The sequence below is a fragment of the Epinephelus fuscoguttatus genome, linkage group LG7 (genome assembly GCF_011397635.1).
Source record: "Epinephelus fuscoguttatus linkage group LG7, E.fuscoguttatus.final_Chr_v1".
NCBI lineage: Eukaryota > Metazoa > Chordata > Actinopteri > Perciformes > Serranidae > Epinephelus > Epinephelus fuscoguttatus.
In genome coordinates, this window is record NC_064758.1 from 2,247,419 (window position 1) to 2,264,409 (window position 16,991).

Genomic DNA, 16,991 nt, shown 5'->3' on the forward strand with positions numbered 1-16,991 from the left:
ACTTATTATAATTATTATTATTATTATTATTATTATTCCAAATGAATTGCCTTTTTGGGAGGCTTAACATACCCGAAAACTCATGAAACTTTGCACACATCCCAGAACTGGTGAAAAGTTTGATATTTTAAGGGTCTCGTGTGTGGGTTCCAAAAAATGGCTCAGTAGCGCCCCCTACAAAAGTTTGAGGAAACAGCCCCTGAAGTTAGTTTAACCTACATGTATGAAACTCTTATGTAACGCCCAGAGACGTACAAAAAAGCCTCTTGGAGGCATGCTCTAAACCCAACAGGAAGTCAGCCATTTTGAATTTACTGTGCAATTTTGGTGCATTTTTGGCCATTTCCAGGGGTCATAAATGAACGAACTAGTCCTAGAGATTTCATCCAATTGACTTCAAACCTTGGTCTGTCCCATCCCAAGACCTTGAAGATGAAAAGTTATCAAAAGCTTGAGTTTTCGTCAATGCGTGTGACCGTGGGATGGCGTCAAAGATAGGGGTCTCGCCACTAAACAGGAAGTAGTTTATGACTCCAGCATACATGGTCCAATCTTGCCCAAACTTCACACATATGATGACAGTCCAGCCCTGAACACATCTACAGAGGAATTTTGAATCACCGCCATAGCGCCACCTTCTGGCAACAGAAAGCTACTTTATACATTCTTTGATGTCCCACTTCTAGCAGGTTAATCAGACCCAATTCAGATTTGCTGGTCTAAGTCATTAGACCTTGATGATGCTTAAAAATGAAGCTTTTTAGTTTTCATCAAACGCTGTCACCGTGGCGCCGCCTTGTTCGCCATCAAACACAATGTTGTTTTGAAGGGACAAGGAATGCTTGAAAACTCACCAAACGTGGCATACACATCACAGGTCAAAAGTCCTGTTGTCTGATGTGATTTTTGTGCTTTGATGAACCAAGATGGCTCAACAGCGCCCCCTAGAATATTTCAACTAAGCAGCCCCCAAAGCTGGTTTGACCTGTATGTATGAAACTTGGTAGGCACCTGTAACACTCTATCACGTACAAAAAAGTCTCTTGGAGCCATGCTCCAAACCCAACAGGAAGTTCGCCATTTTGAATTTAGTTGTGCCACTTTTGTGCGTATTTGCCCATTTCCAGGGCTTGTAAATTAACAAACTTGTCCTACAGATTTAATCAGATTGGCTCCAAACTTGCTGTATGTAAGCGTGACTATGCTGTGACTAAAAGTTATCACAAGATTTGCCCAATGTTGAATGGCGCGCCCGCTGCTGAGCCTTGAGTCTTGAGGTCTCGCCATGAAAAACGAAATTGCTGTAGCTCTGGCATAAATGGTCCAATCTCCACTTCACATGATTCATATTAGTCCCGCCCTGAACACATTTTCATTACCATATTGCCTGATAATCATAGCGCCACCTAGTGTCGGAAGGAATTACTTCTTGTCAGACACTTATCTTTGGATTAACCTGAAATTTCAATGCTGTGGTCTATATTTGATGTTCACAAACATGACATATCATTAGTGTCTACGTGTGCTGCAGAGGGTTTACTTTTGATGTCTCGCCATGAAACAGGAAATTGCTATAAATTTGGAGTAAATGGCCCGTTGTCCACCAAACTTCAGATGATTCATATTTGTCCCACCCTGAACACATTTATATGACAATATTCCATGATAGTCATAGCGCCACCTAGTGGTGAAAGGAAGTACTTCTTTCCATACACTTATCTTTGGATTAACCTGAAATGTCAGTGCTGTGGTGTGTATTTGATGTACACAAACATGACATATCATTAGTGTCTACGTGTGCTGCAGAGGGTTTAATTTTGATATCTCGCCATGAAACAGGAAATTGCTATATTTTTGCCGTAAATGTTCTGATCTCCATCAAACTTCAGATGATTCATATTAGTCCTACCCTGAAAACATTTATATGACCATGTTTCCTGATACTCATAGTGCTACCTAGTGGTGACAGGAAGTAGGTCTCAAACACTTATCTTTTGATTTATCTGAAAGTTAAATGCTGTGGTGTATATTTGATGTATAAAAACATGATGTATAATTACTGCGCTCTCCAACTCCCTCTAGTGGAAAGAGGAAGTGATACAAAATGCGAAATATGTCATTCCAGCACTGTATCAGGGATATGCCAAGTCACTCTTGCATGCGATGTCTAACTTTGACAGAAATGAATTGACACGTCAGAAGACGTTCCGCCAGAACCCCCGAGTTGCGCGAAGGTGCAAGGGCCCGTTCATCGCCGCTTACATCTTTAATTATTAGTGCCCGAGCGACGACAAAGGTGTCTGTAGGACCGTATTGTAATCGCACTGTTCATTATTGTTATTATTCCGACATTTCGTGTCCCAATTTCGCCCCTTTCCCAAATTTCACAATGCTTCTAACTTTCCACATTCTTCCGAAATTGAAATTCAATATTTTTTGGAGGTTGCACATGGTCGACACGAAATGCCGAAATAGCGCCCCTTACAAATTTTCAAAAACCCCTCCCCATTGGGGTTAGTTTGTCGTAGGCAAACGAAATTTGGTACACACGTATGATACCAAGACGCACAAAAAAATCTATTAACGTCATGGTAAAATCCCAACAGGAAGTCAACCATTTTGTTTTGAATTTTGTTGTTACGGCGATTTACACAACTTAAATTTGAATGAACTCCTCCTAGGGATTTCGTCCGATTGACTTCAAATTGGCTACAGATCATCCTGAGAACATGCTGATGAAAAGTTATTAAAAGCTTTTCTCTATGTCAAGGGGCATATTCAAGCAGCTCTCTCTCCCACATAATTCATCCAAACTGCTTCCAAATTTTTGTACATGATAAGAGCCCCGCCCTCAATGCCTCCATATGCTCGTAGGCAATTTTGCTCATGGCGCCCCCTTGTGGAAACAGGAAATGCCATCTTTTACACTTACAAACACCAACCTCAAGCTCCTGACCTGATCAACTACATTTTGTGGCCACATGACGATCAAGCTGATGAATCTCCACAGTGACACACGTGTCCTGTCATGTTGCGGGCTGCCGCGGCGGCAGTGGCGGCTTTTCATCCTTCGCCACGGAACATCAACTTGGTATAAATCCTTCATGCATTGTCTGATTTGCTCAAAATTTCACATGTGTGATGAGGGTCCACCCCTGAATGCACCTGGCCACATCTGGTTACACTCATAGTGCCACTTGGTGGATGAACGAAACATTGCGTTTTTTCGCTCCTTCCAGGTTTTTTCTCCCTTCTCACTTCGCACCACAGCCCCTGCGTGCCTCAGGCCTTCGCGGTTGCATGGGGGAGCGAGGGCCGGATCACAGCTGCTTGCAGCTTTAATTATTATTATTATTATTATTCTTTACCGACTTTGTGTCCCAATTTTGCCCCTTTCCCAAATTTCAAAATACTTCTAACTTTCCACATTTGTCCCGTCGCATCTGAAATTCGATATTTATGGGCGGTTACACATGGTTGACGCGAAATGCTGTAATAGCGCCCCCTACAAATTTTCAAAAATGTACGCACATGTATCATACTGAGATGCATAAAAAATTCTCTTGAACTCATAGTAAAATCCCAACAGGAAGTCAGCCATTTTGTTTTGAATTTTTTCGTTATGGCGATTTACACAACTTAAATTTTAATAAACTCCTCCTAGGGATTTCATCCGATTGACTTCAAATTGGCTACAGATCATCCTGAGAACATGCTGATCAAAAGTCATTAAAAGCTTTTCTCTATGTCAAGGGGCGTGGCCGCTAGGGCGTGACAAATTTTTGCGACTTTTGGTTTTCTTGCCATCGAATTTCGAACGGCTCTCCCGCCCACATACTTGATCTCACCAGCTTCAAACTTGCTGAACATGATGATGGCTACGGAGAGTTTGTGTGCTGTGGGGTGTTCCGACGTCCAGAGAAGGTATTGATCTGTGTGTTTGGGTTTTCTGTTTTCACTTTATGAATGGGCCAGCATCATCACCGAGGAAGAGGACAGACAGGAGGAGGAAAAACACATATGACACGCACTCACACACTGCCAATATCCAAAATGGGCCATAACTAAAGTAAAACAGGAAGTCAAAAACAAAGAAAAACAGAAAGAAAACTAAACAAAACCCCCTCAAAAAACCGACAGCAGCTACAGAGACATGGTGACCATACCGTACATTAGGGGGATCAGCGAGCGCATACAGAGGACAATGAAAAAACACAAAATAAATACAATAGTAAAACCTCACACAAAGCTCCGCCAGCTCTTAGTTCACCCAAAAGACAGGATAAACACGGACAAAAAATGCCACATAATATACGAAATCCCATGTAAAACATGTGAAAAAACATACGTAGCAGAAACAGGAAGAAGCTTTCATACAAGAAAAACAGAACATAAAAAAGAATAAGAAAAGGAAACGACAGGACATCTCACAAGATCACAAAAAGAGAAAGCAGAGCAGGTGAACCTAAAATCAGCGATATCAGATCACTGCAAAAGAAATAATCACATCATGGACTGGGACAACGCAAAAATCATCGGATCGGAAAGCAACAAGTTCAAACGTTGGATCAAGGAGGCTATAGAGATCAAGAGGCGGGCCAGGAACACCATCAACCAGGATGAGGGGGCTTTCATGCTGTCACACACCTGGGACTCTCTCCTACAAAAGAACACCGGGCGACGGGGGGGCATGACCAGCCTGGCAATCCAATTTGCCAGGCTGTTCACACCACCGGGATACTACCAGCTAATAAAGACACGTCATGATGCACATCAGATGGCACTTCTGAAGAAGACTGCAGTGACAGTTGAAACATGTCAAGGTAAATTACATCTCCTTAAAAACTCATTGTCTAAAAAAAAGAAACCTTTCTACAATGGCTGGCAGCCGGTTCCGATGAATCTGGAGCGAAGAGGTTGGTCAACAGGTGCTGGTCTACTTTGTTCTGGTTACTCGCTTATGATAATGTGACAACAATATCGCTGGCCATTGGATATTGCTGTCAAAGTTACTATTACGCGTAAAAATGTTGAAGACACTGGAGATAAAAGAAAACTGGATCGATAAATTTCAAAGTTCAAAATAACTTTGCTTGTGAGCACAAAAGAGTTAAAAGCATAATAAAGGAAATTATGCCCAACAAAAAGGTAAAATGTGAATAAATACAGCAGGACTCACAGTACGAATGATAGGGAATAACTAACAAAAGACATAGAGCAAAAAGAAAAGAGCAGATAACTAAAACGGAAACACAAGAGAGTAAAAAAAAAAACAAGAGCAAGAGAAGAGAGTGCAGAAACAAGAGCAAGAGAAAACAAGGAAAAAAAAAACAAGGGCGAGTTGCGCCAAGCACACGGGTATTTGACTGGCCCAAAAGTGGGCGGTGGCCCTGATCAGGGAGGTTTCCCTTGTGATGAAAAATATATCCCCATGAGATATATTCTGAGGAAACTTTAATGCATTCCTGATACAAGGTCATACACTTTGATATGTTACGCGCAAGGGACACATACTCTTCAATCAATATTGATTCTTCACATCCAGTTAAACATACAGATTAACATTAAATCAGAATACACTTATTATGCCGTGATATCAGTTAGCCTATGTCAAGTACACACACTCTAGATTAACTCAATGACAATATAATGAAAAACAACATGAAGGAGCACGTATTCATGCAACAAGTTGATTAATAATCCCTAATTATAGCTTCATTCAAAAAATATGTATAAAGTTGACTTCCTTGCAGTAACTCTTCTTAACTCCGCCACAAGATGGCAGTATGGCTACATGTTAGAGAGTTGAAAAAAATATTGAATTCTACAACTTATCAAAACTTTGTTTTAACAGGGTTGAAGCAAAGTACCATTCAGATAAAAACATGATAATGTGCGTATACAAGTCAGGACATGTCAAATGGCCAACAAAGAGGAACAAGAAGAATAATCACTTGCAACATACATTTCAATTTTATCACACAGAAACATTTGTTCAGCGAGTGGTAGCGTGACCATGCCTGACCATTACGCCATCAAATAGTTCTGCCCTGGCTAACCAAAATGCACTAGTTCAAATGAAACATTCTTGCCGTTATTAGTCCACACAGACCAGTGTTATTCTGAAACCGTGTATTATTCTATGCGAGTTGGCTGTTTGGCCACACGCAACCGCACTTTTGGGCCCCCGAAACCACGTTTCTTTGAAACCGGAGTCCAGGTTGAAGTTTTTGGAAGACTCCGGTGCCAGCGGTTGCGTGTAGATAGGATAACCGCAGTATTTTATTACCTGTCTCCATTGTTTGACGTCAGAGCGACGGTAAATAGTTATTTTCTAAAACTTTAGTAACTGCTAAAATCCCACATCCTGTGTTAAATACAATGTATCTTAACTATATTTACAATGAAGCTTGATTCTGCACTCTGCACTTAGCCCGTATGTGAATGTTTACCGTTGCTATGGCAACAAGTGACAGCTGACGTTAGCAGTAGTTAGTTTAGCTCAATCGTCCGACACATAAAAAAATTATAATTCAACATATTTAAACAAAATCAACAACAGCTACCAGCAGTTATAGTCCTTACAACCTTAGCCAATGTGTTGTCACGGATTAGAGTGTCAAAATTAAAGTATTAACAGCTTTAATCCCTGAGGAACTACGCTAGTATTAGTGATGGTTGCATCCACTCGTACGCAGTTACCTTACGTTACAGTTCCTTCAGACAATATCACGAAGCACATTACAAGCTATATAAACAAGTTATCAATTAAGGGTACTGGACTTCAGAAGCTTTACTCTAGGTGCATTCTCGGAACCCATCGGCTGTATTCGGCGTCTGATTTCCGGCAGATGGCAATACAGCCTCTAGGGGCATTCCAGTTTGATTTGGGCAGAGGAGGCAAATTTCCGTTTCCGACTTCCGTTTATATATAAGTAAATATGCTGAACCATTGCGATGGATTCAGAGTTTGCAGTGATGCCAATTATGTTCCACCTTGTTAGTTCACCGCACGGACTGTTTAACCTGGCAACAACGGCAGCCGGCTCAAACATGATTGGTCAATATCACACGGACTACACACAGCCTACAACCAGAAACCAGGGCTCTTCCACTCTTCTTCCAGAGGCAAGATCTCCGGGGTTTGCCTACAGACTCTACATTCACTGAATGTAGAGGTTCTGGATCCGGCTGGGTTGGACCTCCGTTGGCTGGCCTGTCGCTGCTGTCGTGGTAGTGTAATTGGTCGTTCAGGCGCCTCTGCTGTTGAATTAGGTCGCGCTAATTTTGTGGATCGGGTTGTTTTTATTTTCCATTTTATGTTATTTTCTGATTGGTTAAAATGGCCTTTCCATTAGAAGTTACATCACCACCTACTGCTTTGGCATATGTATTACATTATTTGGTTGCGGGTTTTGCGGTTTCGAGTGGATATCATATTTTTTTATCACACCACTTGTGTGGACGAATTTTTTTTGGAAAAAAAAGAAATGTGTATTTCAGCTTTCAGTTTAGGCTCCGCCCACCAGGTTCAACTTTTTATTCGCGAAACTTTTTGACTTGCAAATGAAAAAAAGACTCACAAACAAAACTTTTGGATTTGCAAACAAAACTTTTGGATTTGCATTTTTTAATCAATCATTTTTTACTTGCAATAAAACATTTTTTGATTGTAATATTGATACTTTTGCTCTCAAATCTTTTTTTGATTGCAAAACCTACTCTGTTTGATTGAATAATAAAGAAACAAATGTAGCTCCATGGAAATGCCTGTCATTTGGACACATTGCATTTTCGTGACCACAACAATGAACAGAAAAAAAATCCAATGCTAACATTGCCAAAAAACCACTTCAGCAAGCAAAGGTAATACCACCAATCTGTTTCAGCACTTGGAGCACAATTGCGTTACCGAATATGAACAGTGCGTGGCTCAAAAAAAGAAAATGACTGACATGTTCCCAGCACCAAGGATGCATCCATGTTTTAGAATTTGTAGCTTTTTTGCAGCAATATCAATATTTGAAGCATTGTCATCTGTCGTGGCTACATGTGAGTCTGTACAGATATGGATGTAAAATGTAACTGTAACCTGACTGGTTTGCGGAGGCATGCAACCACAAGGCGCTACTTCTAGTTTAAAGCAACTCTTACCTTTCTTGCATTTTACACAGCACTTAGAAAAAATTTGAACATCTACAACTCCTGCCTCCCTCCGAAGTCCCATCCTTCTCCTCCTGCAACTCCACCTCCATTCAAAGGCCTACTCCCCCCTCCTCCATTACGTTCTCACTACGTCTGTGATAGACGTAGGCGTTGGCAAGGTAATGTTAGATACATGGAGCAGGAGAGCGAGTGTAATGTTACAATCAAGACTTTCAAACGCAACCCCGGAGTTTTAAAACTCAACCAGAGTTAGTGATGACCGATGAATTTTAGAATAAGGTTACAGTGCTAACGTTAGCCATTAGCAACTGGATGCTGTGCTGTCATAGATAACGTTATGAACTGAACTGAACTTCTTTATTTGTCATTTTTATGCGCAGCACAAAAACGGAATGACATTTCACATACCCCAAGCAAAAATAAACAAAACATTTAAAAACAATTTGTGTAACATATAAGAAAGACCACATAGTGCAATAGTAAGGTGAAAAGGGTCGACATTTCAGTCAAAAACTCCACATCCTGAGAGCGGAACTGGGAGATCCTCTTCACATCACAGCACCATGAATTGTTTGTGTATACTGCCAGACCACAACCACAGAGCTTACCAGATGACGCAGCCTCCCTGTCTGCTCTATGTAGTGTTAGCCCCGTTAGCTCAACACCGGAGTCTGATATGTTCCCATTCATCCATTTCTCAATGAACACCAGGACACAAGGTTCCTCACTCCTCCGTGAGTGGATCTCCACAGTCGAATGTAATCCATTTTTGTGTCCAACTAGCAGACGTTCACCAGAAGGCCGCTGGGAACAGCTGGTTTGATGGGGTTAGCTCTTAGCCTAGAGCTAAACCCTCCACGAGCAGTTACGTCAGTCGGAGGCCTCCACGTGGGGAAGACAGACAGGACAGGAGAAAACTCGGACCAATCATTGCATTTGGTCAGAATGCAATGATTGGTTGGAGTTTACTTAGAACCATATGAGAATGGTATAATTATGAATTTTTATTTCTGGTGGAATTCTCTTACATTTTAGTGTGACGTCAGCTTATTAATAGCATTTTAAACTAAACTAAGTGTAAAATTTCCAGAAAGGTAAGTGTGGCTTTAATATTGTGGTGAAGTTAAATATTTTTGGTCACTTTAGGACCAAAAACCTGGAGCGATATCACTTTCCTTGTGCTGCTGACACTTTTCACAAGTATTTAATCCTTTGAACCTTGAGTAAATTGGTGTGATTTCTTTCAAAAACACAGGGAAAAAAGGCAATTAGTTACTTGGTAAGAAATGTCCCACAAAAAAAAATAATAGTACATTTAGAAATGTATTTTTTCAAAAAACTAGGTAAAAAAGAAAAAGCTAAGGAACAATTATATTTAGAATAATGATTATTACATATTTAAAGTCATGGTACAGAATTATTATATTTTTAAAGGACTTTTTCCCCAGGTCATTATCTTTTTGTTTGTTTTTAACTTTATTTTTATCTAACTGTCAGTAAGCATCTACCATCATGCTTTCAATATAAAAAAGAAAAACACTGATAAAATACTACAGCTTTTTTGCTTCCCCCTGTTCTCTTCCTTGTCTTTTGTCCTCAGTTCCACATGTTCTGACATGTTTAATATCCTGTGGACAGCAAAACTGACAGCATCTGAGGGAGTCTCAGTACATGTCACTTCAGTGAGCTGACCTTTATGAGATGCAGATGTCTGGGCTATCATGATTAAATAAATGTTCTGTGGCGAAAATGTTGAGATGAAAAAGCTCATGCATCGTATTTTAGGAACTGACCAATGTTAATAATGATGGCTGTGATATTAATGCAAAGAAAACATATATAAGATCTGCACACCAAGTAAAGCTCCCGTCAAAATGCCATTTATTATTGAAGTGACGTTTGAGCCCTCAGGCTCTTCTTCAGACACAGTCTTTTAATTTTACCAGTATTTTTGATCCAGCACCCAACTGAACATTTCTTGGGATGTGCGTGCCGCAGAGCTTTTTAGTATGTGATATTAATACAGCCATTATGATATAACATTGACACTTTAGACCATTTTTTCCTCTTTTTTGTTGTACAGTATACAATGCATTTTGGTGCTAAACTTGCTGGTCTCATTTCTTTTTTTTTCGTGCCTCCTCTTTTCTCTGTGAATCCTGTACCTCTTCCCCTGCTGCTTATCTTGCATACAGCTTGTATGTCAGGCTTCTTCAAAGCTGCACAGGGAGACCACAAATGTCTGCAGTGCCCAATCAACAGCCGAACCACCAGCGAGGGAGCAACTAACTGTGTTTGTCGAAATGGCTACTACCGCACTGACTCCGACCCTCCACAGATGCCCTGTACAAGTATGTATACACCAACTGTCATGAGAGTAGGGATTAGGGTTGGGACTCGTTAGGATTTTAATGATTCCGATTCCTTACCAATTCCTCTTACCGATTCCTACATTATATTCATTATACTTGCTATACTTAAACAAGTATATAATAAACACAAATACAATCATACAAACACAAAAACTTTTTTCTAACTGTTGCACAGTACAATTAGACGAAAATACACATTTGTGTGTGGTGTGTATTTCAGATTTAGAGCTCGTATCATCTCCCTGAGAATATATAACAACAAAAAGTGATTCTCTGATTTCTACAGTAACACTATTACCTCAAATTAACCACAGCAATGTAATAAAAAATACCTATATGCATTCATGCTTGGGCACTGTTATTTACGTGACAACACCTGAACAGAACACACACACACACACTGGCTGTTTGTTTCTACATCTCCCCTCGCTGGAAGCCTTGGACCTCCTGCCGCCCGCCTCCGCCTTGATTAAATGAAAATAAAATAAAAGATGGAGACAAGTTTTCCTATTTTATCTTATTTTGTTATATTTCTCCCTCTCCCCTCGCTGGAAGCCCTGGACCTCCCGCCGCCCGCTCCCGTCTCAAACGCGGAGGTGTCCCTCTCCGCGGAGCACCCACGGTGCACGCCAGGCCTGTTAAATAGCCTGTAACCATAACAAATTTGTGACATAAGCTCAGTGCTTTAGTAATTAAATAATGTCAGGCTCGGTCGGGTTCGGACAGAAATATGCGGCCCGTGCCGCACTCTAATGGAAATGCATGTGACTTTTTTTTTTTTTTTACAATTTAGGAATCGTTTGCAGCAACCGTTACTCCAAATGTGATGGAACCGGTTCCGGAACCGGAACTTTGGACCCGGTTCCAAAAAAGAACCGGATCCGGATCCCAACCCTAGTAGGGATGCATGATAATGGATTTTTTGCAGCTATCTGACAATGCCAATATAAAACAACTTATCTGAATATTGATATATTCACTTTTTTCCCCACCTAATTTTAGTGATCATCAAATCTCATCTGTAATATATAGTACATGCATACTCTTATTGTCTAAACAGCAGATGGAGACATGAAATAGAATGCTTTTCAATGTATGTAATATTCATTCATTGTGCAAAATAAGAAAAAGCATGTTGGCTGATTCTAATAGTTCATTTTAAGCCAATACCAGCTGATTCTGATGTGCTGATATTATTGTTTGTCCCTACATGACACTCATGGATAGCAGTGTACCTGCTGCAAACAGTAGCTGAAATCATGTGATATGAATTCATATCCCTCTCTTAAGAGTACAAAAACACGAGGCTGTTTACATTATGTCAGTGTAGTTTGCTTACACTTAAGCCGTAGTGGATACTGATATGGGCTGAATGGGTGTTTACCCAGGACGGCACTTTGTCATGACATGGGGGTGCAGCAGGATCTCCTCCAATTGAGTGTGTCCAGTGCTGTGCTGACACACTGTCCATAATAATAACTAGGTAACAAACTGTGTCAGACTCAGGTCAGGTTCAGTCAGAAAAATGCGGCTCAGCTGTAAGTGTGGGCACATGTCTATGTGTTTGTGTGTGTGTGTGTGCGCGCATTGGGGCCGAACTGCAACGTACGAGAGCAGAGGAGATTTGTAAAGGCAGGGACAGAAATGACATGCCGTGGTGTGCATATGATGAATGACATAAAGCTATTAAGTTTGTTTAATAAAAGGACAAGGTATAGACCTGTTCTATAGGAAAGGTGTAGTAATCAACATATTAGACCTCACCAAGGGGCACCAAATATGTAGGGATTTAAATTCTAACTTCACACGGAGGCATCAAATATGTTGTGGTCAACATTCCTGTGTCTCACATGAAGGCACCAATTATGTTGTGAACATAAATTAGGGCTTCACGCAGAGGCACCAATTATGTTGGGGTCAATTGGCTATCGGAAATAATGTGATTTTATTAACATTAAATCACCTCCTGGAGCACCATTCCCATAAAGGGAAAAATGAAAGCCAGATAAAAATATCAGTCTCATAAAATACGCTAAACTATTAATTTCGAGTTTTGATTAATAATTAAAGTAATGACAACAACCACAATTAACAGTAACACCTGAAGGATTTCGGTGTTCTTGATGCAGCAGAGGTTGACTATTCATTAACTCTTGTGCAACATTAAACAGACAGCAGGTATGATTTCAAAGAATATTCACAAACTAGCAAAGCAAACCAAAACACACAAATTCTAACTAACTATATACAAGCTTGGTGTGTGCGTGCGTGCGTGCGTGCGTGCGTGCGTGCGTGCATGTGTGGCTGACAACAGAGAACCACAAGATGGCCGAATCAAAGCTGGCTTCAGGTCGGGGGAGGTGGTTATCTGACCGTCTGGTCAGGACCAAGACAAAGGAAAAGAATCAGGAACTTTGAGATGCCTTTTTGGGTGTAGCTCTGTTGAAAGCCTATTTGTTAATGAGTCTATGTCAATGTGATTTGTGTTGCAAACGGTCTGAATTAGTGCAGAGATTGTTTAGTTGTGTGCAAGAATCATTTTGTGAACAGTATTAGCAAACTAAACACTTAGCTTTGGTGAAGCCAACTAATCAATGACCTAACTGCCAACAATCACAACAGTAACTCAATGACAGCATTAAACCATATACAACAAGTTAAATAGTCTTGCTTAGCCTGTACAGCTGTGATAAAGCTATGCCCAGTTGTTACGTTACCACTCCTTGAACGGATGGAAGAAAGAGTCACTTGGTAGTGTGCTGCTTTGTTAGCCGGCGGAAGAAGGCCGGAAAGAGCTGTGGTTCCAGATGCAATCTTGGTTTGTCCTTTGTTCCAAAGGTGGAACTCTGAGGAAGCTGGTCGCTCGAGGTCTTTACAGAGTTAGACGCTGGGTGCTAACTCACTTGGTTCTCTTTGTTACTAGAAAGCTAGTTGCAAACCTTGTGCTTGCAAGTCTAACTTACCTAGTTCAGGTTCGCCTCAGTCTTGAGCGTGGGCAAGTCGTGGTCCAGAAAAAAGAGAGTCTATGAGCAATTACCCCACCTTTGATGGTTCAGGGCAAGGAGCAAGGGTCTGAGCATCTGGGCTGGTTCAGACCCAGCTGGAAAGAAGTGTGGGCTGCTCCGTGGTTCCCGAGTTAAAGAGGGGACTGTCTGAAGGGAGCAGACCTTCTACAGATGCCTGTAACATCACAGAATCACATGTCACTGCAGAAGTCCTGTCCAATCAAGTTGTGACACTTGTGTCTCACTGAGGTGTGAGGTGAGACATCCTGGAGATGGGTGTCAAATAGCTGAAAATAGCTGAAATGTCCAGATTTTATCAAATGACAAATCATCTGTGGTTTTGTGAATCCCAACAAAGGTAACCTTAAATGACTTCTGTTGTGATCTGGCGCTATATAGAAAATAAAATTAAATAAAATCAACTTGACCTTCAAGGGGGTCTGTTTCTCTTGCTGTTTAGTTTAGAATGATCTGCGCAGACAGCTGTATTGGGAGTCACAGGACCACAAATGATTTGTCATTTTATTCTATTATAACATTCATCTCCACAGGAGGTCATCTCACACCTCAGTGAGACACAAGTCTCAAAACTTGATTGGACAGGACTTTTACAGTGACATGTGACTCTGTGATGTCACAGGCATCTATAGAAGGTCTGCTCCCTTCAGGCAGTTTTCTCTCTTACTCGGGAGCTGCCGAGCAGCCCACACCTCTCTTCTCGGCTGGGCCTGGACCAGACCAGATACCCAGAGCCTTGCTCCATTGCCCCAAACCAAGGGAGGGCAATTGCTCACAGACTCTTTTTTTCCTGGACCATGACTTGCCCATGCTCAAGGCACAGGCAAACCTGAACCAGAGAAGTTAGACTTGCAAGCACAAGGTTTGCAACTAGCTTTTTAGCAACAAGGAGAATCAAGTGAGTTAGCACCCAGCGTCTAACTCTGTAAAGACCTTGAGCGGACAGTTTCTTCAGAGTTCCACCTTTGAAACAAAGGACACACCAAAGACTGCATCTGGAACCACAGCTCTTTCCAGCCTTCTTCCACCGGCTAACGCCAGGGCCACACCGGACGTGGAAGTGCTGCGGATAGCCTCGAAGCACCGAGAAGCGAAGCCAGTTTCCTTTCAGCACCTATGTTAACCGATTGTGTCATCCACACCAGCAGCTCCGCGGCTGGCGCTGCAGCGATCGTTTCGGTGTCTGGTCTATTTTCTGCGCGAGCCACGAGCAAATGTGTCAAGCCGGGCAGGAAGTCAAACAAAGGAACACCAACAGCATCCGGTCAATTTTCAGAATAAAACAAATTTCAAAATAAAACACCCCGTTTGACAAATGCGTTGTAATTGTGTGTGTGTGTTTATATACATATTAGTCAGTGGTATCTAAACACAGTGCGAGAGAGATGAACACACACACACTCACACCCACTAACACACACACACACACACACACACACAAGAAAGAAAGAAAGAGAGAGAGAGAGAGAGAGAGAGAGTGAGAGAGTGTGGGCCGGCTATAGGGGGTGGGGGCTGGGGCACACACATGCAAACAGAGAGAGATACCCATGATGGAAAAACAGCCCCAAATGTGATGGAGACAACAGCTGGGAGCAGAAGTGCTTGTCGACCGGTGTGGAGAAATGCGTGTCTGATGTGAACGGGCTCACGCGAGAATTTCGGTGCGCTGCGCTTAGCAGCACTTTGTTGGCAGTGTGGCCCTGGCGTAACAAAGCAGCACACCACAAAGTGACTCTTTCTTCCATCCACTCAAGGATCGGTAACATAACAACTGGGCATAGCTTTATCACAGCTGTACAGGCTAAGCAAGACTGTTTAACTTGTTGTAAGTGATTTATTGCTGTCATTGAGTTACTGTTGTGATTGTTTGCAGTCAGGTCATTGGTTAGTTGGCTTTGCCAAAGCTAAGTGTTTAGTTTGTTAATACTGTTCACAAACAGATTTTTGCACACAACTAAACAACCTCTGCACTAATCCAGACGGTTTGCAACACAAATCACATCTACATAGACTCATCAACAAATAGGCTTTCAACAGAGCTACACCCAAAAAGGCATCTCAAAGTTATCACTTTTTTTCCTCTGTCTTTGTCTGACCAGACGGTCAGACAAACCCCTCCCCCGATTGATTCGGCCATCTTGTGGTTCTCTGTTGTCAGCCATTTTGTTTTGTACGCCAAACGGCTCTTTGATCACCACACCCGCCTTTCTCTCTCTCTCTCTCTCTCTCTCTCTCTCTCTCTCTCTCTCTCTCTCACACACACACACACACACACATATACACACCAAGCTTAGAATTTGTGTGTTTTGGTTTTGCTTTACTTGCTTTATGAATAAATATAATTTCTGGAATCGTACCTGCTGTCTGTTTAATGTTGCACAAGGGTGAATGATAAGTCAACCTCTGCTGCGTCAAGAACTCCGAGATCCTTCAGGCTTTACTGTTAATTTTGGTTATTGTCATTAATTTAATTATTGATCAAACCTCCAAATTAATAGTTTAGCGTATTTTATGAGACTGATACCTTTAACTGGCTATCATTTTCCCTTCCCAGGAATTGTGCCCCACAAGGTGATTTAATGTTAATGATTAATTATTATTAATAATAATTAATTATTTCTGATAGCCAGTTTACAGCATTAATGGTGTCCCCTTGGTGAGGTCTAATATTGTTGTTCCCAACATAATTGGTGCCTCCGTGTGATGCCCTGAATTTATGTTCCCAACAGCTGTTTAGGCCACACAGATACCCTGTTGTATATATGTGTTTATCTTATTAACTGTAGATGTACTGTTACACCTAATGTCCTCCATTAGGCTTTCACAGCCAGCTAAACTCTTCTTTCCAATATATCCTCCAAGGAACAGGCCAGTGTTGATTATTAGCAGGATTTATTGAAAAGATGTGTGAAACTGCAATAAACATACAGAAATAATATATGTCAGTAGCACGCCTATACAACACAAAGTAGCTTGCTCAATAGCTGGGATAACTAATCCTCTATTTTTCAGCCAACGTTATTATTCTTTCTGCAGGAATGCATAACTGGTCTGGTAAATAGTACAGGCTAAATATAGCTAGTAACTAATAATCATATGCATGCAGGCTATCACAGCTAACATTTTACATTCATCACCGTGTGTAACTAGGCTATAGCCTAAGTTAGCTAGTAGCAATCGAAGAGGGTAAAGCCTAAATGCCATCATTAGCTAGCATTTGCGGTCGAATTACATGTTATGAAAATTGAAGCTGTAACAAATATGGTTCAAGTCTTCATGATAAACATTCTAACAATTGTGGATAAGAGTTACTTACAGATATTGCCACTCAAAGGGTTAAAACAAGCGATGGCTAAGTGGTCAATAACGGAGCATGAACACTGCTGCACTAAAGAAACACAACTGATAACTCGTTGTCACAGGGTCTGAG

At 41.3% G+C, this 16,991-nt stretch overlaps 1 protein-coding gene across 1 annotated transcript in view; it reads left to right on the forward strand.

Annotated features, from left to right (window-relative positions):
• LOC125891528 (ephrin type-B receptor 2-like) overlaps positions 1 to 16,991 on the forward strand; it is a 93,755-nt gene that overhangs the window by 42,508 nt on the left and 34,256 nt on the right. The window contains exon 4 of the mRNA XM_049580883.1: positions 10,362 to 10,517. Coding sequence (XP_049436840.1) covers positions 10,362 to 10,517 — 156 coding nt within the window. The remainder of the gene's footprint in view (positions 1 to 10,361; positions 10,518 to 16,991) is intronic.